We start from the raw sequence: 25886 nt of genomic DNA on the forward strand, positions 1-25886 counted from the left end.
AAAAAACCCCCAAAAAAAACCCACCGTGCAACTAACTAAAAGCAAAGCAAAGCAATGGGCTAACTTGAAACCAAACAGAGTTAAACTTAAAATCACGTCCTCAATCCCGACCTCCATTAAAACAGTGAAAAAAAAACAAGAAGGGTAAATATTACATTAAATGAAAATATCGAATAAAAGGTCCCCAAATCTGTTCAAATTTAAATGAAGAATCATAAAGATTACTTCTAATTTTCTCCAGATTCAAACATAAAATCGTCTGAGAAAACCAAAAAAAGGTAGTTGGAGCATTAAGCTCTTTCCAATGTTGTAAAATACATCTTTTCGCCATTAAAGTAAGAAATGCAATCATTCTACGGGCTGAAGGGGAAAGATTACTAGAAATTTTAGGTAGTCCAAAGATAGCAGTAATAGGGTGAGGATCTATATTTAATACCTTAGAAATAATATTGAAAATATCTCTCCAAAAAGTTTCCAAAGTAGGGCAAGACCAAAACATATGAGTTAAAGAGGCTATCTGCCCCGAACATCTATCACAGAAAGGATTAATATGCGAGTAAAAACGCGCTAACTTATCTTTGGACATATGTGCTCTATGAACCACTTTAAATTGAATTAGGGAATGTTTAGCACAAATAGAGGAAGTATTAACTAATTGTAAAATCTGCCCCCAATCATCCACAGAAATGGTAAGCCCCAATTCCTGTTCCCAATCTACCCTAATCTTATCAAATGGAGCTTTCCTAAGTTTCATAATAATATTATAAATCATAGCCGATGCACCTTTCTGACATGGATTAAGGTTAATTATCGAATCTAAAATATATATAGGAGGAAGCATTGGAAAGGAGGTTCATTAAAATGATTCTGGGATTGAATGGCTTGTCATATGAAGAGCATTTGATGGCTCTGGGCCTGTATTCACTGGAATTCAGAAGAATGAGGGTGACATTGAAACCTACCAATAGAGTGGATGCGGAGGGGATGTTTCTTATGATGGGGGAATCTAAGACCAAAAGACACGGCCTCAGAATAGAGAGGCCTCCTTTTTGGACACAGATGAGGAAGAATTTCTTCAGACAGAGAGCGGTGAATCTGTGGAATTTGTTTGCCACAGGCAGTTCCTCCACAAGTCTTTATGTATATTTAAGGTAGAGGTTGATTAGATTGATAATATAGGTCAGGGCATGTAGGGATATGGGGAGAAGGCAGGAGACTGGGGCTGAGAGGGAAAATGGATCAGCCATAATGAAATGGGAGAGCAAACTCGATGGGCCAAATGGCCTAATGCTGCTCCTATATCTTATGGTCTAACAGATCTGTGTGCTTAAGTCCATGAAATACAAACAATTCATTCAGATACAGCAAAATTTAATAAGATTAATGGAATCTGACCTTTATTACAAGGGGCATGAAGTTTTTAAATGAAAATTTACAAGGCACTAATACTATGGAATACTGTTTATAGTTTTGATCTCTACCAAGTCGCTTTGGACTTTTTTTTATTCAGTGCAATCGTGAACAATAGCCAGATCAGAAATGCTGATCAAGTCAGCTAGTTCCCAAAGAGAACTCTGATAGGCCAATCAGATGTTTCACTGCTGCTCAGTGATAACAGGCACACGGGTCGCTAGCCCTTGTACCCCAGAAACACACCTGAACAGTGCGGCAGAGGTATGTGCTATGCATGACCTGATCTGAAAGCATCAGATTGACTCATAACAGATCGTGATCACAGTGGAACAGCTTAGTCAAGGATGCGGTGATCAGCACAAATGTACAAATTATACCTCCACTACCCCGGTATTTATTGTCTCTGGTCTCAGAAAACATGAAGGTGCTACACTGTATAAATGCAAACTTTATGACCTCTGCTCCTAGAGCCATTCAAGGTACTACAGTATATAAAAACAAACCCTTCTATTATGGTAAATGCAGCAGGCCAGGCAGCATCTATAGGAAGAGGCGCAGTCGACGTTTCAGGCCGAGACCCTTCGTCAGGACTAACTGAAGGAAGAGTCCTGACGAAGGGTCTCGGCCTGAAACGTCGACTGCGCCTCTTCCTATAGATGCTGCCTGGCCTGCTGCGTTCACCAGCAACTTTGATGTATGTTGCTTGAATTTCCAGCATCTGCAGAATTCCTGTTATTATGGTAAATACTGCCATTGCCCCTGCTGCTACTCAAGCTGCGATTATGGTCAAAACCTTCATTATCCCCGTTTCTAGAGGTTGCAAAGGTGATATACAAATGCAAGATTTGTAATTATGTCCAGAAGTAAAACTGGACTCTTTACCTCACAATCTACTTTATCATGGCCTTGCACCTTATTGCCTGCCTCCGTTCTCTGTAATGTAATATTTTATTCTGCAGTCTGTGATTGTTTTCCCTTTTATTACCTCGATGTACTGATTTGATGAAAGATCTGCAAGGATAGCATACAGAAAAGATTTTCCACTGTACTGTAACCACAATAAACCGATTTACCATCTTCATCGCCTCTGCTCCTGGAGATACTAAAGGATCTATACAAATATAAGTCTTGCTATTATGATCAAGATTCATTGTTTCCGCAACTGGAGGTAGGTGCTCTATAAATGCAAGCCTTATAATTAAAATCCAGATCTTCTTTAACACTTGTTCTGGAGACAGTATAGAATGCGTGTAGCACAGTGCTAGTGCTGTATCTCCTTACTTTGTTGTCCACACTGCCTCGGCTCGGAGGATTGCTCGGCCTGTTGGGCAGTCTGCTACCGATACCCCTGGGGCGCAGGGTACCACCAGCACCTGAGTTCTCCTTAGTCTGCTCCCTCGGAGAGGACTCCGGCTCACTCTCTTGTCCCTTACTTGGTTCCATGACGATGGAGGAAACGTCTCACTCCCGCTCAAAGCCCGCGCCTCAACCTAGCCCGGCTACAGGTGATTGTCAGCTGAGACAACCAATAGCCATTCGGTGGTGGGCGGACCTGAAGTTTTTAACCGGACAGAACGCGAGGGCCGGCCGGCCTTTGTCTGACCAGCAAGTTAGGTGGACTCACCCGTTGCTTCCCTGTTGTCATGGCGATGAACGTTGCCCACCCCCTTGCTCCAGCTCTCCCAGTAGCTAGCAATATAGTTTCTTTTCTGATTAAATCAACAGCGAGAAATACATTTAACCGAGAAGAACTCCGAACCCCTTTTAATAAAATATTTTTAAAATAAATGTTCAGGAGCTGTGGCGGATGCTAACCCAGAATGCCTTGCGCCTTTGAAATTAATTTTAAAATAATAATGACTTATATTTTAGTATTTTAATTCATACCATCATTGACTTGCACGTATGTGGTAAAATAGTAAATCAGGCTGTTTCAAGGGAGGGCAGCGCCGAGAGGTCAAAGGTGACAAGTTGACGCCACGTGCTCTCCACGAAGCAGTGAGAGAATGAGAAGTATAGGTTATGGTGAGATATTATGATTGAAGTTCGCTTATTATGAAAGTAAATAGCGTTGACACAGACTCAATATAGGGAAGGTGGTAAGCGTTCGGGTTGAGGTCTGGGCCGGACCTGACTTCCTTCCCCTGAACCGCCCCGCACCCAAATAGAGGTTCATTAATTCATGTTCTCCGCTTCCTCCTTCAGCGGCGTCTCGCTTTGCAGTTGCTGGCCTTCCCCCTCTTTGTCACTGATGTGCCTTTTGCCATTAGTCAACGGGTTGACTTCACGGTGACAATCCCACGTTTAAAATTGGAGTATAACAGTTTCTGACAAACTCAGGGTAGGCGCGGGGATTTTTTTTCATTTTGTAAGTAGAAGTTAAATATTTTGTTTATTTTTAGTTAGAGCTTGGTGATTCAAGTCTTTCCCCAATATCTATTTTGGGATCAAATACCAACCAGGAATGTCGAAGGAGAATGTTAGTGGGGCATCCCAGTCCCAGTCTCAATCCCAGTCACAATCACAGTCTCAATCACAGAGCGCCTCGTCCTCCAGTGCCACAGGATCTAGCAGCCTCTCCTCCGCAGGCAGTGCCACGGTCATTTTGGATTCTGCCCCTTCTCAGGACCTCGCTCCAATCCCAGAGGAGGAACCACCGACGCCTTGGGGACGGCTTTGGGCACTGGAAAGCGGATTTTGGAATCTGGGTAAATCACGTAATTTAACATTCTCTTATCGCACGAAGATAATGATTCTTTGTAACTTTGGATGTCTGCAGAATTCGTGTGCAAGCGTGCTATGTTTTGAGCTCTTGACAACTAACTCGTAGCTTGGGGATGGATGCCTTTCTTCCAATACCTTAAGAGTAGCATTGTGACCTTTCATTGAGAGTCCTTGCTCACTTAGTTTTGAATTCACACACAAACGTTATAAAGGTCGATTAATAAATACAAAATGCAGGAGGTCAGGCAGATATATGGAAAAGAATAAACAGTTGACGTTTCAGGCAGTCCGATGAAGACCTGTTGAGTTTCTCCAGCATTTTGTGTGTATTACTCTGGATTTCCAGCATCTACACAATTTCTTGTCGTTAGAAAAGCAGTCTTGTTGGGGAAACTAGCATCTTGCGTGCTGTGAAATGCATCGCTAGTCTTCTGGAAAAAAGTATGATTTTTGATTTTGAAACGTCTTTACCTGTATTTCAACCAATTATTGTATTGGTAGTTTTTGCAATTATTTCTACTTTGGCTATCTTGAAACAGGTACTTTACAAAGTAATTCTTTCATGGACATACATCAGTTCATTATCACTGTCATGCTCTATGTCTTGAGATGTTTTAAGGCAGCAGTACAGAGTCAGAGACGTACAGCACAGAAACGGGCCCTTCGGCCCGTCTAGTCCATGCGGAAACCATTTAAATTGCCCACTCCCATCGACAGGCACTGGGCCCATAGCTCTCCATGCTATCCATGTCCCCTACTATCCATGTACCTATCCACACTTCTCTTAAGCATTGAAATTGAGCTTGCACCATTTGCACTGGCAGCTCATTCCACACTCTCTCAGTCAAGGTTTCCCCTTGTGTTCCCGTTAAACTTTTCTTTCATCCTTAACCCATGATCTTCGGTTGTAGTCCCACCCAACCTCAGTGGAAAAAGCCTTCTTGCATTAACCCTATCTATACCCCTCATAATTTTGTATACCTCTATCAAACCTCCTCTCAATCTTCTGAGTTCTGAGAAATACAGTCCTAACCTATTCAATCTTTACTTATACTGTAACTCAGGTCCTCCAGTTTCAGAAACATGCTTGTAAATTTTCTCTGTGCTCTTTCAAAATTGTTTACATCTTCCCTGTAGGTAGGTGACCAAAACTGCACACAGTACTCTGAATTAGGCCTCACCGATGTCTTATACAACTTCAGTATAACATCCCATCTGCTGTATTCATTACATTGATTTATGAAGGTCAATGTGCCAAAAGCTTTCTTCATGTTTCTATCTACCTGTGACACCACTTTCAATTAATTATGTACCTGTATTTCCAGATCCCTTTGTTTTACCACATTCCTCAGTGCCTGATTGTTTACTGTGCAAGAGCTACCCTGGTTGGTCCGACCAAAGTGCAAAACCTCGTACATGTCTGCATTAAGTTCCATCTACCATTTTTCCAGCTGATACGGATCCCTCTGCAAGCCATGATAGCCTTCCTCATTGTCCACTATACCCTCAGTCTTAGGGTCATCTGCAAATTTGCTGATTCTGTTGACCACATTATCCTCCAGATCATTAATTTAGATGACAAACAAGAAAGGACTCAGCACCGATCCCTGCGGCACACCACTATTCACAGGCCTCCAGTCTAATAGGAAATCCCTCTACTACCAGTACTACTCTGGCTTCTCCCACAAATCCAGTCTACTACCTTGTCTTCAGTGCCGAGTGACTGAACCTTTTTGATCACCTCCCATGCTGGACCTTATCAAATGCCTTGCTAAAGGCCACGTAGACAACATCCACTGCCTTGCATTTTCCTGCTAACCTCCTTGACAAAATTCTAGAAGATTGAGTAGACATGATCTACCATGTACAAAGCTATGCTGACTATCCCTAATCAGTCATTGCATATCCAAATACTTGGATATCTGATCTCTTAGAATATCTTCCAATAATTTTCCCACAACTGATGTCAGACTCACCGGCTTATAACTTCCTGGTTTATGTTTAGAGCCTTTTTAAAACAGCAGAACAACATCCTCTGGACCTCTCCTGTCACTAAGGATGATTTACATATCTCTGCTGGGCCCTGGAAATTTATCCAGCCTGATTTGCCTCAGGATAGCAAACACCTCCTCTGTCATCTGTACAGGGCCCATGAATTTCTGATGCCAGTGCAATGTTATATAGTATATGTGCATGTATATGTGTGTGTGTGTGTGTGTATATATATGTATGTGTATATGTGTGTGTGTATATATATATATATAATGTGTGTGTGTATATATATTTGTGTGAAATAATATATAATTATATAATATAATCTTGGAAATAGGTATGGAGGATGTCAGAGGTATGTTTTACTCATGAAGAGTGTTGGGTGCGTGGAATGCACTGCTGGCAGCAGTGGTGGAAGCGGATACAATAGGGTCTTTTAAGAAACTCTGAGATAGGTACATAAAGCTTAGAAAAATAGAGGGCTATGCGGTAGGGAAAAGGTAGAGTCGAGTCTGATTGAGCTATGTGCAGCCAGTATTGCTGTTTCTTCCTCATAGTGAACTTGAACCTATTGCCGTGTTGGACTTGAGGGAGGTATTGAGCACACAATGGTGGGACTATACCAAATAGCTTAATGGAGCAAACCCATTGTCAGTTGTGAGGTAACCAGCATAGTCTAAACAAGGAACGTGGATATTGTGTAAAAATTCTTCTGAATTGATCTGCTTTGCATTTTGCTTTGTACAAAAAGTATTTATCCCACTGTTAGAAGACAATTGAACAGTCCCTAGTAAGATGAGAATAATACTTGACCTCATATTATACCTTGTTACAGCCTTGTCTGCCTGTAATGTACTTTTTCTGAAACTGTAACACTTTATTCTCACTAACTTCAGCCTGTCACCCCCACTGGGGCATAGGCCACTGACAGAATCCTCTGCCCTGGCCCAGTCATTCACGTTGTCCCTAAGTGTAGCCCATCTTCTTTATGTCAGATCTTTCCTCTCTGAGGGATGAGGTCTTTGGAGGTAGTGTGGCTTTTCTGCAGCTTTGGGTTTAAGGATGGGGTTGCTAGCCCCATGCCCAATCCTCCTCCTTTCAGAACCGGCCTTCGGATTGTCCATGGTGGAGTTAACACTTTGTTCTGCATTCTGTTATTATTTACCTATGTACTTCAATGCACCACTATAGTGAAATGATGTTTATGGGTGCCATTGAGAAAAAGTTTTTCGCTCTTCCTCAGTACACGTTAAGTCTGCGTTTTAGGCATTTTCTTGGCAGTACATTTTAGAACCTATGGACTTTTATATATTCTGTTCATCTGTTTAGGATTTCCTGTTTGTTCATAATTAAGCTGCCGTCTTTTGCCTTGATGCATCCACTTGATGAGCATGGTAACTTCCCCGTTAGTTCTTTAATCTTACTGTGCATTGACTTTGTTCCAGGGTTATGGGTTTGCAGCATTTCTATCTCTGAGCATTTCTCATTTAGCCATATGTCTTTAGCTTCTCTGCATTTTCTTTTTATTGTCTTATCAAGTTGTTTGTATTCTTCGCTGTCTCTTGGTTTGATGGTCTGTTTCTGTTGCATCAATTGTATTATATTTTTAGTTATCCATTTCTTTTTACTTTTCCGTTCTTTTCGTGGGATGGTTTCTTTTGCAGCTACAACCATGGATTCCTTCAGTATGTCCCAGGAAGATTTGCCTCCTTCATCCTGCAACAATTGAAAACAGTTTTTCACCTTGATTGTGTATTCTGTTTTCAGATGAGGGTTGTTTTGTAGTTGTTGATAATCCAGTGGTTCTGATCTTTTTGGTTTCTTTAATTTTCTCGTCTTTATTTTCATTTTACAAAGGACTGGTATGTGGTCACTTCCACAGTCTGCTCCAGGGTAGCTTTTAGATTGAGTTATTGAGTTTTTGAATCTGTTATTGATTGTTATGTAGTCAATTTGTTTTGATTTTTGTTGTTCCAGTCACTTTTTATTCGCAGTTATTTTGTAAATAACACTATTCTTTGCATTTCTGGTTAGATGTTAACTGCATTTTATTGGCTTTGTACCTGTACTTGGCACAGTGACAATAAAGTTTAAACAAATTTAATTTAATAAACCATGTTCTTCCCTTTAATGAAAGAACCTGAAATGTGAGCTGTTTCTCTTTCCACAATTGCTACCAGACACCAGCAACTTTGATGTATGCTGCTCTGGTTTATGGCGTTTTCTGATGTGCCAGAAAGGGGCGCAATATTAGTAACCATGTTTTAACCAAAGTATCATTAAATGAACTTTAAGAATTTTTGAGAGGTTCATTTATGTGGCGATGTCTTTTTTTATTGTCACAGATTGCTTTCAAAATGAGTACTGGTTTGGGAGGGATCAATTATGCCAGTACAGTTTTGATCATCCAGTATTGAAGAAGAAGGAATATTTCAAATCATACAGCAAGAGGCACTTCAGGATAGTCAGAGTAAGTATTGGCACAAGTTAGGATTATGATGCCTTTGATTTGCCAATTTGGCCATTTTACCTCACTTCTTGCTATGAGTATGGAAAGGGGAAGGCAAGTACATTTAATAGGTATTTTTCACGTGAGCATTGTGTTCTACTCCACTGTATGCATTTGTCAACATGTGCAGCCTGGGAACAAAAATGTAAACTGTTATCTGGTAACACACACAAAATGCTGGTGGAACGCAGCAGGCCAGGCAGCATCTGTAGGACCTGATGAAGGGTCTCGGCCCGAAACGTCGACTGTACTTCTTCCTTTCGATGCTGCCTGGTCTGCTGCGTACCACCAGCATTTTGTGTGTGTTGCTTGAACTTACAGCATCTGCAGATTTTCCCATGTAACTGTTAGCTGGTAGAATTTTTCTTGGTATTCCTACAAGATGCCTACACATTTTACAATATTTGACATCAAAGACTATCAAATGTATTAAGTAATTACAACTATTGTTTGACGTGTGTCCATATCTGGGTTCCGGTGTTTCCTACAAATCCCTGCCAGGCAACTTCATCCTTTGCTTTCTTCACTACTGAGTAATGCTTGCTGTTAGCCTGAATTTGTTGGTACATATTTAATCTTTAGACTGGATAGGCCTGTTACCATGTTGTATGTCAAAATAAAAATCAAAAAATAAACTTTGCCTGTAGAATGGACCACAGTCCTGAAGCAGATATTCTTGTAATGCCTTTGTAATGAAATCATGTAACTTCATCACAAGTTAATTTTATTTTAATAATTCTTCATCTTTATTTTTCTGACATTCGGGAAATATTTTATCTTAGTGGAAAGTACAAGGCCAAGACTTGGGTTATTCTTGTGAATACTGTTTACTGGTCTAAGCCAAATCTTGAAGTTTTAAGTGATGGCTGTTTTTTTAATATATACTTTGCCATTACTGAACGGTTGACTATTTTATACAGTGAAAATTCAAGATTGTTCAATGTCATTTCCTATACACAAGTGTAAAGAAGAGCAAAATGTTACTCCAGATCTGATGCAGCACAAAAAGAAACAACAAGATAAAGACAAAAATAATAAAAAAGCACAATAAATATAAATGTATAAGATAGCTTATATACATTGATTGTATGTCCATAAAGTAATGCTAGGCACAGGAGTGTCTGTACATAAGGTGACTGACAGGAAATGTTACCGTGGTGGTGGGGGAGGCAGTTTGGAGTTTTGATATGTTTCCACAGTGCATGTTCTAACAATTTAAAGGGAACTCTTGACTATTAAGCAGTAAGGGAATGTTTAGGGTTTATATCTTTTGAAAGCTAGTATGATAATATAAACAAATGCAGTTGGAAATTCTAGCGATCAATATTATGAGCAACACACATAAAAGTTGCTGGTGAACGCAGCAGGCCAGGCAGCATCTGTAGGAAGAGGTGCAGTCGACGTTTCAGGCCGAGACCCTTCGTCAGGACTAACTGAAGGAAGAGTGAGTAAGGGATTTGAAAGCTGGAGGGGGAGGGGGAGATGCAAAATGATAGGAGAAGACAGGAGGGGGAGGGATGGAGCTGAGAGCTGGACAGGTGATAGGCAGAAGGGGATACGAGAGGATCATGGGACAGGAGGTCCGGGAAGAAAGACAGGGGGGGGGTGACCCAGAGGATGGGCAAGAGGTATATTCAGAGGGACAGAGGGAGAAAAAGGAGAGTGAGAGAAAGAATGTGTGCATAAAAAAGAGTAACAGATGGGGTACGAGGGGGAGGTGGGGCCTAGCGGAAGTTAGAGAAGTCAATGTTCATGCCATCAGGTTGGAGGCTACCCATACGGAATATAAGGTGTTGTTCCTCCAACCTGAGTGTGGCTTCATCTTTACAGTAGAGGAGGCCATGGATAGACATGTCAGAATGGGAATGGGATGTGGAATTAAAATGTGTGGCCACTGGGAGATCCTGCTTTCTCTGGCGGACAGAGCGTAGATGTTCAGCAAAGCGGTCTCCCAGTCTGCGTCGGGTCTCACCAATATATAAAAGGCCACATCGGGAGCACCGGACGCAGTATATCACCCCAGTCGACTCACAGGTGAAGTGATGCCTCACCTGGAAGGACTGTTTGGGGCCCTGAATGGTGGTAAGGGAGGAAGTGTAAGGGCATGTGTAGCACTTGTTCCGCTTACACGGATAAGTGCCAGGAGGGAGATCAGTGGGGAGGGATGGGGGGGACGAATGGACAAGGGAGTTGTGTAGGGAGCGATCCCCGCGGAATGCAGAGAGAGGGGGGGAGGGAAAGATATGCTTAGTGATGGGATCCCGTTGGAGGTGGCGGAAGTTACGGAGAATAATATGTTGGACCCGGAGGCTGGTGGGGTGGTAGGTGAGGACCAGGGGAACCCTATTCCTAGTGGGGTGGTGGGAGGATGGAGTGAGAGCAGATGTACGTGAAATGGGGGAGATGCGTTTAAGAGCAGAGTTGATAGTGGAGGAAGGGAAGCCCCTTTCTTTAAAAAATGAAGACATCTCCCTCGTCCTAGAATGAAAAGCCTCATCCTGAGAGCAGATGCGGCGGAGACGGAGGAATTGCGAGAAGGGGATGGCGTTTTTGCAAGAGACAGGGTGAGAAGAGGAATAGTCCAGATAGCTGTGAGAGTCAGTAGGCTTATAGTAGACATCAGTGGATAAGCTGTCTCCAGAGACAGAGACAGAAAGATCTAGAAAGGGGAGGGAGGTGTCGGAAATGGACCAGGTAAACTTGAGGGCAGGGTGAAAGTTGGAGGCAAAGTTAATAAAGTCAACGAGTTCTGCATGCGTGCAGGAAGCAGCGCCAATGCAGTCGTCGATGTAGCGAAGGAAAAGTGGGGGACAGATACCAGAATAGGCACGGAACATAGATTGTTCCACAAACCCAACAAAAAGGCAGGCATAGCTAGGACCCATACGGGTGCCCATAGCTACACCTTTAGTTTGGAGGAAATGGGAGGAGCAAAAGGAGAAATTATTAAGAGTAAGGACTAATTCTGCTAGACGGAGCCACCATTCAGGGCCCCAAACAGTCCTTCCAGGTGAGGCATCACTTCACCTGTGAGTCGACTGGGGTGATATACTGCGTCCGGTGCTCCCGATGTGGCCTTTTATATATTGGTGAGACCCGACGCAGACTGGGAGACCGCTTTGCTGAACATCTACGCTCTGTCCGCCAGAGAAAGCAGGATCTCCCAGTGGCCACACATTTTAATTCCACATCCCATTCCCATTCTGACATGTCTATCCATGGCCTCCTCTACTGTAAAGATGAAGCCACACTCAGGTTGGAGGAACAACACCTTATATTCCGTATGGGTAGCCTCCAACCTGATGGCATGAACATTGACTTCTCTAACTTCCGCTAGGCCCCACCTCCCCCTCGTACCCCATCTGTTACTCTTTTTTATGCACACATTCTTTCTCTCACTCTCCTTTTTCTCCCTCTGTCCCTCTGAATATACCTCTTGCCCATCCTCTGGGTCACCCCCCCACCCCGTCTTTCTTCCCGGACCTCCTGTCCCATGATCCTCTCGTATCCCCTTCTGCCTATCACCTGTCCAGCTCTTGGCTCCATCCCTCCCCCTCCTGTCTTCTCCTATCATTTTGCATCTCCCCCTCCCCCTCCAGCTTTCAAATCCCTTACTCACTCTTCCTTCAGTTAGTCCTGACGAAGGGTCTCGGCCTGAAACGTCGACTGCACCTCTTCCTACAGATGCTGCCTGGCCTGCTGCGTTCACCAGCAACTTTTATGTGTGTTGCTTGAATTTCCAGCATCTGCAGAATTCCTGTTGTTTGCGGTCAATATTATGAAGTTGGTTTAATTCATCGATTGTTATCTTTTCAAAACCTTGTATCTGCTGCTTTCCACATTAGCTAGAATGGTCAAAGGAAATAATAGTTAATATTTAAAGGAAAGATGGTTTATGGCAGCCATGCTAAAAATAGCAAATGGATAATTAAGACAGGAATGTTGCTCTTTAATTGACTTCAGCTGACATTTATTTGGGATTGGGAAATGTATAGGAAATTTTACTTCCTGCAGTGTCAAATTAAGGAGTACAACTCAGTTTAAAAAAATATGTTGTTAAATAGGAGGAAATACCCGGGAATTCATTTGTAGTGTTCATTGAAGATCACAGTTCGAATGGGACCTTTCTAAATGGGACGATTATTGGAAAGAGTCAGAGGTTACCACTGTGCAATAATGCAGAAATATCAATTAATCACCAATCGCACAAAGGTAAGAATGTGTTTTTGGAAACTTTGGTTGTTCCAGTTTAGACATCTTTATGGTGTGCAGATTGAACATCCAATTTAGAATTTTGTTGCATGTATATGTCCAGTGTTGCCAACATAGTGTTTGGGCTAATGAGTAATTTTGTTTTGTTTTATTAATATATACTTACTGAAGCTTTAATATTATTTTGTGATTTTAAATCAGTGTGTGATACAGTTCTAACTGGACTCTTAAAAAGTGCTTGTGTTAATTAATGAATGAGTAATCTTGGATTTATTTGCTTTACACTTTCTGAATTTTCACTTCCTGGTTGAGTTATTTCCGTTAAAGTTATGCACCTACTTGGCTCAAAAGAAAAAGAATCTTTAAATGAGCATATAATGCTCAAAATTCAAAGTAAATTTATCACCGAAGTACACATATGTCATCATATACAGCCATGATATTTTTCTAGTGAGCTTACTCAGTAAATCTATAGAGTAATAACGGTAATGGAATCAGTGAAAGACTGCATCAACTTGGGCATGCAGTGTGCAAACACAAGTGAGGGCAAAACACCTAAATACTCAAATCAAGTTGCTAGTGAATGCAGCAGGTCAGGCAGCATCTCCAGGAAGAGGTACAGTCGACGTTTCGGGCCGAGACCCTTCGTCAGGACTAACTGAAGGAAGAGATAGTAAGAGATTTGAAAGTGGAAGGGGGAGGGGGAGATCCGAAATCAAAATGATAGGAGAAGACAGGAGGGGGAGGGATGGAGCCAAGAGCTGGACAGGTGATAGGCAAAAGGGATATGAGAGGATCATGGGACAGGAGGCCCAGGGAGAAGGAAAAGGGGGAAGGGGAAAAAACCCAGAGGATGGGCAAGGAGTATAGTCAGAGGGAGAAAAAGGAGAGAGAGGAAAAAAGAATGTGTGTATATAAATAAGTAACGGATGGGGTACGAGGAGGAGGTGGGGCATCAGCGAAAGTTAGAGAAGTCGATGTTCATGCCATCAGGTTGGAGGCTACCCAGGCAGAATACAAGGTGTTGCTCCTCCAACCTGAGGGTGGCTTCATCTTTACAGTAGAGGAGGCCATGGATAGACATATCAGAATGGGAATGGGATGTGGAATTAAAATGTGTGGCCACTGGGAGATCCTGATTTCTCTGGCGGACAGAGCGTAAGTGTTCAGCAAAATGATCTCCCAGTCTGCGTTGGGTCTCGCCAATATATAGAAAATTTATTTTGTTTTTAAGTGTTTCTTTTATAGCATAAAACATTAGCTTTCAATAGTCTATAGAACCTCCCTCAATAAATAAACTCAAGTTCATTCTCCCATTTATTTATTTGAAGTTTCTTCTACAGAATTTCCTTTCACAGATATGAGTTTTTTAGTTGTCTGAAGCTAAGTTCCTGAACCTTTTTTAAGAGTTTTGACTGGATAGCAGCCTAGAATTATTGAGTATATGCATGGGCTGTCTACAAAATGGTTGAACTCTCACAATGCAGCTTTAGACCAACTTCCTTCAGAATCCAACAAACATTACGTATTGGAGCACATCAAGATTTAGTGGCAGTTAGAATATGCTGGTTTTGTTTTGTACTTGTACAGCAATAAAAAAATCAGGCAGTACAACACCTATTATAGTATTTTTCAATGTTACTGAAAGAAGAATTAAGCTTGGTTAGGAAAATCAATGCAATTATTACTGTGTACAATAATTTGTAATGTAAACCTGCAACTTCATTTTATAGAAATGACCTGCCTATTCTCTTGTATTCAGGTCTCTGAATGTTACTGCCACCACAGCTCTGATAAATTTGTGACTGAAGTTGCAGGGTATTGGAAACCTTGTGGCATCAGTGCTTCAGCTTGGGCCCTGGCCTTCCTGACTACATGACTGCTAGACTCCCTGATCAAAATCTCAGACTGTGCTACCTTGTGGGAAAACACCTGATTTCAAAATTGAAAGTAAATTTATTATCAAACTACATATAATTCATCATGTGCAACCCTGAGATTCATTTTCCTGTGGGCATTCACAGTAAAATACACTTTAGAATCGATGTAAGACTGCCCCCAACAGGACAGACAAATAACCAATGTGCAAAAGATGACAAACTGTGCAAATATAAAAAGAAATATAAAAAATAATGAATAAACAATAATTATTGAGAACATGAGATTAAGAGTCCTTGAAAGAAAGTCTATAGTTGTGGGAACGGTTCAGTGATTGGGCAAGTGAAATTATCCCTGCTGGTTCAAGAACCTGATGGTTGAGGGGTAATAACCATTCCTGAACCTGATGTTGTGAAACTTGTACCACCACCTTGCTGATAGCATTGAGAAGAGAGCATGGCCTGGATAGTGGGGATGCTTGATGATTTGTTTACATTACAGTATTGCTATAATTTGAACTAGATAGTATTTTCAGCATTGTATTTTCCAATGTGTTAGATGTCAAAATTGTGCATTTTCAGTTTTGTCTCTGCTTGTTTAAAATTTCTTTCTTGGGGGTAGATGGAAAGGATAAAACTTGCATGTAGCAGCTTTCATGACCCCTGGATGCCGCGAAGTGCACTAGTGCTGAATGAAATCAGGTGAATATTGTAATCTAGGAAATGAGTGATGTAATTGGAACTTTTAAAAGGTGCCGAATTATATTGTGACCCAAACAATGTTTTATTACACCTTTAATTTTTGAAGATCTTTTGTTCTTCACAAGTTAGTTATAAACTTTGTGTGCATTGCAACAACAGAACAATATTACTGTGGTTTCACCTCTTTAGATTATGAAAATGACTTGGTTCTCCTGAATTGCTGTTTTCTAGTTTTTGTCTTTTCTGATCTGATGACGGATGACCTAATGAATTTACCAAAAAAATTCAGAGATAAGTACATCATTTCAAAAGCACTTGGCTCGTAAGTTTGAGTTGCAGTTACTTTTCTTATAAGTCCATTAAATGTTCCTGTTTATTATGTTCTGAGCAAAAACTGATAGAAAATTGGTGGGGGGAGGATAAAATTTGTTTATGTGGGATGTCGTGTAAATGTGTGCTTCGTCATCTGAGGCTGGATGGATTGAAGGACCTGTTTCTTGCTACATAGATGTTACAAAGTAAATGGCAATAAAAGGAGAAGGTAACAGATCTTCTCTTTCAGATTTACTGCATAGTCTAACATTTCTACAACCGTATCCGATTTGCTTTCTCTGCAGTGGTTTTGTTTTCGTTCTCTTATATTTTTCGAGAAAGAGCCCAGTACAGTACTGAAATGATCATTCAGGCAAAAGAGAATGGATTAGGTATTAGCTTTGACTGAACTCAATCTCTTTAACTGATCACAATTCCATTTAAAGATTTCTGGGGTGGAACACTGGTAGTTTCCTCCAATTCTCTAATTCCTTTTTTAAATCCACCTTTGAGGTTGATAAGAAAATATATACACTGATTTTTGTGAAACTTACTGAATTCAGTCTGATACATGACTGTAAAATTTGTTCACTATTATTAGAAAGGATTTTAATTTATTTTTCCATTTGGAGAAATTAACTGAAATCATCATTTTAATGGGACCAAATTTAAATTTTAAAAAATTGGCTGTCGAGGGGACAGCCAGAGATCTTATCCCAGAGCAGAAGTGATTAATGAGAGAGGGCATAATTTTAAGGTGATTGGAGGGAAGTATACTGGGGATGTCAGAGGTAAGTATTTTTTACTTAGAGAGTGGTAGGTGCATAAAATGTGCTGCTAAGGGGTGATGGTAGAGGCAGATACATTTGGTGAATTTAAGGGACTCTTAGATAGGCACATGGATGGGAAAAAACTGGTTATATGAGAAGGAAGGCATCCATGGAGAGGAATAAACGATCGATCTTTCAGGCCGAGACTGTTCATCAGGACTCCTTTCATTCAAGTCCTCATGAAGGGACTTGGCCTGAAGCACTGACAGTTTATTCCTCTCCATGGATGCCTCCTGACTTGCTGAGTTCCTCCAGCCTTTTACATATGTTAATCTGTACATCAGTTTCTTTATGTTGGTTATCTCCGAATGTTTTGTCTTTAATTTCTTGATCGATTTATTTTTTTAAATTATTTGTTATTCTGCAGGGGTGTTTGTGGAGAGGTGAAGTTGGCATTTGAGAAGACAACTTGCAAGAAGGTAGCTGTGAAGATTGTGCATAAACCAAAATTTGCAAAACTTGTAACTGAGCGAGGAGTAAGTACAATCAGCCACATTGTGTAGTTTCTGTTGCAAGAGTTTTTTGTTGACCTGAGTTAGTAAGGAAATGACAAAAGGGAACAGATCTGCAGCAGTAAATCAAAAATTACTACCAAATTAATAGCAACAGTTCAAGTTCCAAACTGTTGAAGATGTTGGATGAAATCAAAAAGTTGGGATTTGTGGAGGAGTTTTTGTTGTCTGAACTTGGGAAGCTTGTGATTTACCTTGTAAAGAAATCTCAAAAGGCTGATGAGCTTTATTTGTCACATGTATGTCGAAACAGTCAGTGAAATATGTCACTTGTGTGGAGGATGTACTGTGGCATTCCATAAATGTTACCAATATATTCAGTGAAAGAAACTTCACATTTCTGTTAACCATCAGGTTTACTCTACAGCTTCCAGGACAAGATAGGACAAAGTCAGCATGGTTTCCTTAAGGGAAAATCTTGCCTGACGAACCTGTTGGAGTTCTTTGAGGAGATTACAAGTAGGATAGATAAAGGGGATGCAGTGGATGTTCTATATTTGGCAAGGTGCTACATGTGAGGTTGCTTTCCTGGTATTACAGGAAAGTTACTTGCATAGTTAGAGCATTAGCTGATTGGTAGGAGACAGTAAGTGGGTATAAAAGGATACTTTTCAAAGGCCTGCCAGTGACCAGTGTCTTCGCAGGGATGTGTTGGGACAGCTTTTTATGCTGTATATCAATGGTTTAGGTGATGGAATAGATGGCTTTGTTGCCAAGTTTGCAAATGATACAAAGATTCATGGAGAGGCAGATGAACGCAGCAGGCCAGGCAGCATCTATAGGAAGAGGTGCAGTTGATGTTTCGGGCCGAGACCCTTCGTTAAGGTCTCGGCCCGAAACGTTGACTGCACCTCTTCCTATAGATGCTGCCTGGCCTGCTGCGTTCACCAGCGATTTTTATGTGCGTTGCTTGAAATTCCAGCATCTGCAGATTTCCTCGTGTTTGTGGAGAGGCAGGTAGTGTTGAGGAAACACGTAAGCTTCAGAAGGACTTGGACAAATTAGGGGAATGGGCAAGAAAGAGGCAAATGAAATAAAATGTTGGAAAGTGCATAGTTATGCACTTTGGTAGTAGAAATAAATGTACAGAATATCTTCTAAACAGGGAGAAAATCCCAAAATCTGAGACACAAAGGGACTTGCAGGTTGAGTTGGTGGTGAGGAAGGCAAATTACAATGTTAACATTCATTTCAAGAGCCTGGAATACAAAATCGGGGATGTGAGGCTGAGGCTTTATAAGGCACTGGTGAAGCCTCACCTTGAGTATTGTGAACACTTTAGGGCTCCTCATCTAAGAAAAGATGTGCTGGCGGGTCCAAAGGAGGTTCACAAGGAATGAAAGGGTTATCATACGGGGAACATTTGATGGCTCTGGGTCTGTACTCACTGGAATTTAGAAGGATGATGGGGAATCTTATTGAAACCTTTCAAATGTTGAAAGGACTAGACTGAAAGGATGTGAAAAGGATGTTTCGCGTGGTGGGGAAGATGGACAAGATGGTACCATAGAGGAACGTCCATTTAGAACAGAGATACGGAGAAACAGTGGGTGGTGAATTTGTTACAGGCAGCTGTGGAGGTCAGGTCATTCGTTGTATTTAAGGCAGAGATTGATAGGTTCTTGATTGGACATGACATTAAAGGTTATAGGGAAAAGTGTGGGCTGTGGAGGGGAAAAAAGAATCAGGCGTGATTGAATGGCGGAGCAGACTAGATGGGCCAAATGGCCAAGGTCGCAGCAACAACCTGCCACTCAACTTCAGTAAGACGAAAGAGCTGATTGTGGACTTCAGGAAGGGTAAGACGAATGAACACGTACAATTCCTCATGGAGGGATCAGAATTGGAGGGAGGAGCAGTTTCAAGTTCCTGAGTATCAAGATCTCTGACAACCTAACCTGGTCCCAGTATATCGATGCAGCTATAAAGAAGGCAAGACAGCGTCTATATTTTAGGAGTTTGAAGAGATTTGGTATTTCAACCCTCTGCAGCTTCTTTCAGTCCTGTGGCCCCCATACCAGACAGTGATGCAGCCTGTCAGAATGCTCTGTGGAGAGGGTTGTAAATTTAGTTGGTTCCATCTTGGGTACTAGTCCAGGACACCTTCAAGGAGCAGTGTCTCAGAAAGGCAGCATCCATTATTAAGGACCCCCAGCACCCAGGGCAGCCCTTTTTCTCACTCTTAACATCAGGTAGGAGGTACAGAAGCCTGAAGGCACACACTTAGCGATTCAGGAACAGCTTCTTCCCTCTGCCATCCGATTCCTAAATGGACATTGATCCCGTGAACACGACCTCACTCTCTTAATATATATTTCTGTTTTTGCAGGATTTTTAATCCATTCATTATGCATATACAGTAATTGATTTATCATTTTTCTTCTATATTATGTATTACATTAAACTGCTGCTATGTTAACAAATTTTATGACACATGCCGGTAATAATAAACCTGATTCTGATTCTATTCTGCTCCTAAGTCTTATGGTCTAAGTAACACTTTTTTAACTGAGAAATCCTAGGTCACTTCACAGGAGTGTGATTAATCAAAAGATTGAGCTCAACCTCACATGGAGCTACTTGGAGTTTGTGACCAAAAGCTTGGGCAAAGAAGCAGGTTTAATAAACATTTTAGAGAAGGAAAGGCCTGTGTTCAGTTTGGTGGTTTTGGGAAGGAATTGTAGATCCTGGGGACTTAACAAATAAAGTAGTCATTGGTGATGCCCAAGGAGTTCTTGAAATTCTTGAAAATGGCTAAAGGGTTATAAAGAGAGCCTTCATCAGAGTATTGAGTACAGGAGTTGAGATGTTACGATGAAGTTGTTTAAAATGTCGGTGAGGCCAAATTTGGAGTATTATGGGCAAATGGTCACCTATCTACCGGAATGATATCAATAAGATTGAAAGAATATAGAAAAAATTCCAAGGATGGTGTTGGGACTTGAGGACCTGAGTCATAGGGAAACGTTGAATAGGGTACAACTTTATACCATGGAGCATAGGAGAAATAGTGGAGAGTTAAAAAACATAGAAAATAGGTGCAGGAGTAGGCCATTCGGCCCTTCGAGCCTGCACTGCCATTCAGTATGATCATGGCTGATCATCCAACTCAGAACCCTGTACCAGCCTTCCCTCCATACCCCCTGATCCCTTTAGCCACAAGGGCCATATCTAACTCCCTCTTAAATATAGCCAATGAACTGGCCTCAACTGTTCCCTGTGGCAGAGAATTCCACAGATTCACCACTCTCTGTGTGAAGAAGTTTTTCCTAATCTCGGTCCTAAAAGGCTTCCCCTTTATCCTCAAACTGTGACCCCTCGTTCTTCTGGACTTCCCCAACATCGGGAACAATCTTCCTGCATCTAGCCTGTCCAATCCTTTTAGGATTTTATACGTTTCAATAAGATCCCCCCTTAATCTCTAAATTCCAGAGAGTATAAGCCTAGTCGATCCATTCTTTCATCATATGAAAGTCCTGCCATCCCAGGAATCAATCTGGTGAACCCTCTTTGTACTCTCTCTATGGCAAGAATGTCTTTCCTCAGATTAGGGGACCAAAACTGTACGCAATACTCCAGGTGTGGTCTCACCAAGGCCTTGTACAACTGCAGTAGTACCTCCCTGCTCTTGTACTCGTATCCTCTTGCTATGAATGCCAGCATACCATTCACCTTTCTCACCGCCTGCTGTACCTGCATGCCCATTTTCAATGACTGGTGTGTAATGACACCCAGGTCTCATCGCACCTCCCCTTTTCCTAATCGGCCACCATTCAAATAATAATCTGTTTTCCTGTTTTTGCCACCAAGGTGGATAACCTCACATTTATCCACATTAAATTGCATCTGCCATGAATTTGCCCACTCACCTAACCTATCCAAGTCACCTTGTATTCTCTTAGCATCCTCCTCACAGCTGACACTGCCGCCCAGCTTCGTGTCATCTGCAAACTTGGAGATGCTGCATTTAATTCCTTTATCTAAGTCATTAATATATATTGTAAACAACTGGCGTCCCAGCACTGAGCCTTGCGGTACCCCACTAGTCACTGCCTGCCATTCTGAAAAGGTCCCGTTTATTCCCACTCTTTGCTTCCTGTCTGCCAACCAATTCTCTATCCACATCAATACCTTACCCCCAATACCGTGTGCTTTAAGTTTGCACACTAATCTCCTGTGTGGGACCTTGTCAAAGGCCTTTTGAAAATCCAAATATACCACATCCACTGGTTCTCCCTATCCACTCTACTAGTTACATCCTCAAAAAATTCTATGAGATTCGTCAGACATGATTTTCCTTTCACAAATCCATGCTGACTTTGTCCGATGATTTCACCGCTTTCCAAATGTGCTGTTATCACATCTTTGATAACTGACTCCAGCAGTTTCCCCACCACCGACGTTAGGCTAACCGGTCTATAATTCCCCGGTTTCTCTCTCCCTCCTTTTTTAAAAAGTGGAGTTGCATTCCAAAGTGAGTTGATAGCGGATTTGACTTTATTACTTGCATCCTTCATATACATGAGTAAAAATCTTTACGTTACGTCTCCGTAATGTGTAATTTATAATAGTTTGTACAGCAAGACAGTCAGTATAACATAGAAATACAGCTGTGTCAGCATGAATTAATCAGTCTGATGGCCTGGTGGAAGAAGCTGTCCTGGAGCCTGTTAGTCCTGGCTTTTATGCTGCAGTACCATTTCCTGGATGTTAGCAGCTGGAACAGTTTGTGGTTGGGGTGACTCAGGTCCCCAAAGATCCATTGGGCCCTTTTTACACACCTGTCTTTGTAAATGTCCTGAATAGTGGGAATTTCACATCTACAGATGCGCTGGGCTGTCCGCACCACTCTCTGCAGAGGGAAGTGCAGTTCCCATACCAGGCAGTGACGCAAGCAGTCAGGATGCTCTCAATTGTGCCCCTGTAGAAAGATTTTAGGATTTGGGGGCCATACCAAACTACTTCAACTGTCTGAGGTGAAAGAGGTGCCGTTGTCCCTTTTTCACCACATAGCCGGTATGTACAGACCACATGAGATCCTCGGTGATGTTTGTGCCAAGAAACTTAGGGCTGTTCACCCTCTCAACTCCAGGTCCATTGATGTCAATAGGTGTTAGCTGCCTTCATTCCTCCTGTAGTCCACAACCAGTTCCTTTGTTTTTGCGACAGTGAGGGAGAGGTTGTTTTCTTGACTTCACTGTGTCAAGGTGATGACTTCTTCTCTGTAGGCTGCCTCATTATTATTGGGGATTAGGGCAATCAGTCTAGTGTCATCAGCAAATTAGCAGATTGGAGCTGTAGGTGGCGACAGAGTCTTGGGTATACAGAGAGTAAAGGAGGGGTCTTAGAACACAGCCCTGAGGAGCACCTGTGTTGAGGGGCAGAGCTGAGGGAGCCTCTTTTACCACCTGCTGGCGATCTGACAGGAAGTCCAGGATCCAGCAACACAAGGCAGGGTGAAGGCTGAGGTCTCGTGAGCTTCTTGTCGAGCCCGGAGGGAATTATAGCATTGAATATTGTACAGTGGTACAATTGAAGAGCGTTCTCACATAAGCATCCTCCTTCTCCAGATGTGTAAGGACGGTGTGTGGAGCTGTGGTTATTGCGTCATCTGTCGATCAGTTGTGTCGCCAGGCGAATTGTAGGGGGCCCAGTGTGGATGGTAGCATGCTGCAGATGTAGTCCTTGACCAGCCTCTCAAAGCATTTGCTTATTATTGAGGTGAGTGCGACAGGATGCCAGTCACTCAGACATGAAGTGTATAGATAGGGTTAATGTAAGTAGGCTTTTTCCACTGAGATTGAGAAGGATAAGAACTGGTGGTCATTGGTTAAGGGGGAATATGGGGAACTTTCTTAATCAGAAGGTGGTGCAAATGTGGAGCAAGCTGCCAGCAGAAGTGGTGCATGGGTGTTTCAGTGCACCGTTTAAGAGAAGCTTTGGCAAGTACGTAGGCTGGAAGGGTGTGGAGAGCTGTGGTCCAGGAGCAAATTGGTGGGACTTGGCAGAGTAACAGTTCAACACGAACTAGTTGGATTGAAGGACCTGTTTCTGTGTTGTGGTGTTTTATGACGTTCTGAGTCAAAAGTGGAGGACCATGGCTATCTCAGAGGGTTTCTTAGGTGAGAGGAATTTCAAAGTCATGGTCAACATTGTAAAATTAAGGCTTAATTGAGAGCCAGTGGAGGCCAGCAAACCTTGGACCTTGTGCAAGTTACCATTTAAGCAGAATGTTGCATAACCTCAAATTTAAGGGTCAAATGAGGGAGGCTGGCTACCGTTGTTGAATTTCTGACTTGCAATCAGTTAGGATTACAGGGAGTTCTGGAAGGTGGGGGGGATCCTGGTGAGAACCTGGGAGGCAGTTTGAAGTAAAGGAGCAAAGATGCTGGAAACAGTATGTGATACAACATCATAGTGAAGTTGTTGTTTGAGTTGAGATTATTCATCAGAAAATGCAGGAAAGAGTATCAATCTGAAATATTAGCACAATTCTCTCTATGGATGCTGCCTATTCTCTCCATTTACAGCAGTGTTATTTTGATCTGTAAAGTAGGGGTGCTGAAAAATGCTGCCTTTAAAGCAATGTGTTTCCATAAGCATCAATTTTCTTCTATTGCAGAATGTTGTATTTGTATGGACGATGACTAACTGCTCTGGAGAGTGTGTCATTCATGCATACCTTATTCCACTGAGCTGTTTATCCCCAGAATCCAAGAGTAGACTTGCTCTGGAGTAACTCAAAGCTGCTTAGACATCATGGCAGCTCCAATGTACACCAAAGGCTGCTAATCCCTACTGCCATGCCAGGAATGTTATTACAGTGAAATGACTGACCCCTAATTTCTTTTATGCATGGCATCTGTCTCAAGTTCACAGCCACCCACCTACAAAAATTCCTTTGTACCACTTGCAGCTAAACCAAATTTGTTCGCCATGACGCATTTTCTTTACTTCAAGTTCTTAAACTTGTTTTCTGCAGGATGTATCTTCTAATGTTGCAACAGAGATTGAAATTCTAAAGAAATTGGACCATGTAAGTATTTTAAAACAGCCTCTATTTTTTGGTTGAATCATTGATAACTGGCTAATTATTTTTACTTTTATTCTTAAAGCCTTGTATAATCAAGATTGAAGAGGTGTTTGATTTTGAAGATGCTTTCTACATTGTACTGGATTTGTAAGTGCCTTTATGTTCATTGTTGATTGTTGTTTACAGCTGGCAGTTGAAGCAGTACAGCCTGTTCTGTTTTATCAGAGTTTATACCGATGTAGAGAAAAGTAAATTAGTGGAATATTATTTTGCTCTGATGACTGGTGATGGAATATAAGCTCAATTCAGAGAGTATTTTCTAGGATACTGATTCCTTGCCTGTGCAAATTCAGAATATTAAGCAGACATTGAAGTGTTATTGTTATGATTAAAGATGGAAGCAGGCACACCTCGCCCCCTCCACTTTCTGATTTCTACGTGACTCCCTCATCCATTCATCCCTCCCCACTGATCTCCCTCCTGGTAAGCGGAATAAGTGCTACACCTGCCCCTACACCACTTCCCTCACTACCATTCAGGGCCCCAAACAGTCCTTCCAGGTGAGATGACACTTCACCTGTGAGTCTGTCTGTATCCAGTGCTCCCGGTGTGGCCTCCTATATATTGGTGAGACCTGATGTAGATTAGGAGACTGCTTTGCCAAGCACCTACTCTCCATATGCCAGAAAAAAGTGGGATCTCCCAGTGGCCACCCATTTTAATTCCACATTTCCCATTCCCATTCCAACATGTCCATCCATGGCCTCTTCTACTGTCGTAATGAGTTTGGAGCAGCAACACCTCATATTCCGTCTGGGTAGCCTCCAACCTCATGGCATGAGCATCAACTTCTCAAACTTCAAGTAATGGCCAACCCAACCCTGCTCCCCCCACTTCACCATTCCCCATCCTATTTTCTCCTCCTCTCACTTTATCTCCTTGCCTGCACTTTGGTGCTCCACCCCTTTTCTTTCTTCTATGGCCTTCTGTCCTCTCCCATTAGATTCCCCCTTCTCCAGCCTTGACTCTTTCACTAATCAATTTCCCAACTCTCTATTTCACACCTCTCCCTCCTGTTTTCACCTATTGCCTTCTGTTTCTCCTTACCCTCCCCCAACTTTTTAAATCTACTCATCTTTTTTCTGCAGCCCTGCTGAAGGGTCTTGGCCTGAAATGTCAACTGTACTCTTTTCCATAGATGTTACCTGACCTGCTGAGTTCCTCCAGCGGTTTGTATGTGTTGTCAGGTATGATGTTGTGGCCATCACTGAATCAGGGCTGAAGGATGGTTGTAGTTGGGAGCTGAATGTCCAAGGTTACATGTTGTATCAGAGGGATAGGAAGGTAGGCAGAGGGGGTGGTGTGGCTCTGCTGGTAAAGAATGGCATCAAATCAGTAGAAAGATGTGATATAGGATTGGAAGATGTTGAATCCTTGTGGGTTGAGTTAAGAAATTGCAAGGGTAAAAGGACACATATAGCAGGACATATACAGGCCTCTCAAAAGTAGAAGGGATGTGGACCACAGATGACGACAGATGATAGAAAAGGTGTGTCCAAAGGGCAATGTTATGGTAGTTATGGGAGTTTTTAACATGCAGTTGATTGGGAAAATCAGGTTGGTAATGGATCTAAAGAGAGTGAGTTTGTTGAATGTCTTTGAGACTTTTTAGAGCAGTTTGTCATTGGGTCTGCTAGGGGATCAGCTATACTAGATTGGGTGTTAATGTAATGAACTGGAGGTGATTAGGGAGCTTAAGGTAAAAGAACC

The 25886-nt window shown here is 42.0% G+C and overlaps 1 protein-coding gene across 3 annotated transcripts in view; it reads left to right on the plus strand.

Annotated features, from left to right (window-relative positions):
* The first annotated feature begins 3407 nt into the window (after nt 1-3407).
* Nucleotides 3408-25886, plus strand: part of chek2 (checkpoint kinase 2) — a 94033-nt gene continuing 71554 nt past the window's right edge. The window contains exons 1-7 of one of the 3 annotated variants that reach the window (XM_063039193.1): nt 3408-4121; nt 8475-8599; nt 12703-12850; nt 15661-15751; nt 16939-17047; nt 24066-24119; nt 24199-24263. In XM_063039193.1, coding sequence (XP_062895263.1) covers nt 3878-4121; nt 8475-8599; nt 12703-12850; nt 15661-15751; nt 16939-17047; nt 24066-24119; nt 24199-24263 — 836 coding nt within the window. In that variant the 5' untranslated portion in view covers nt 3408-3877. The other 2 variants (XM_063039195.1, XM_063039194.1) reach the window with 2 other exon arrangements.

Source organism: Mobula hypostoma (assembly GCF_963921235.1).
Source record: "Mobula hypostoma chromosome 27 unlocalized genomic scaffold, sMobHyp1.1 SUPER_27_unloc_1, whole genome shotgun sequence".
Lineage (NCBI taxonomy): Eukaryota > Metazoa > Chordata > Chondrichthyes > Myliobatiformes > Myliobatidae > Mobula > Mobula hypostoma.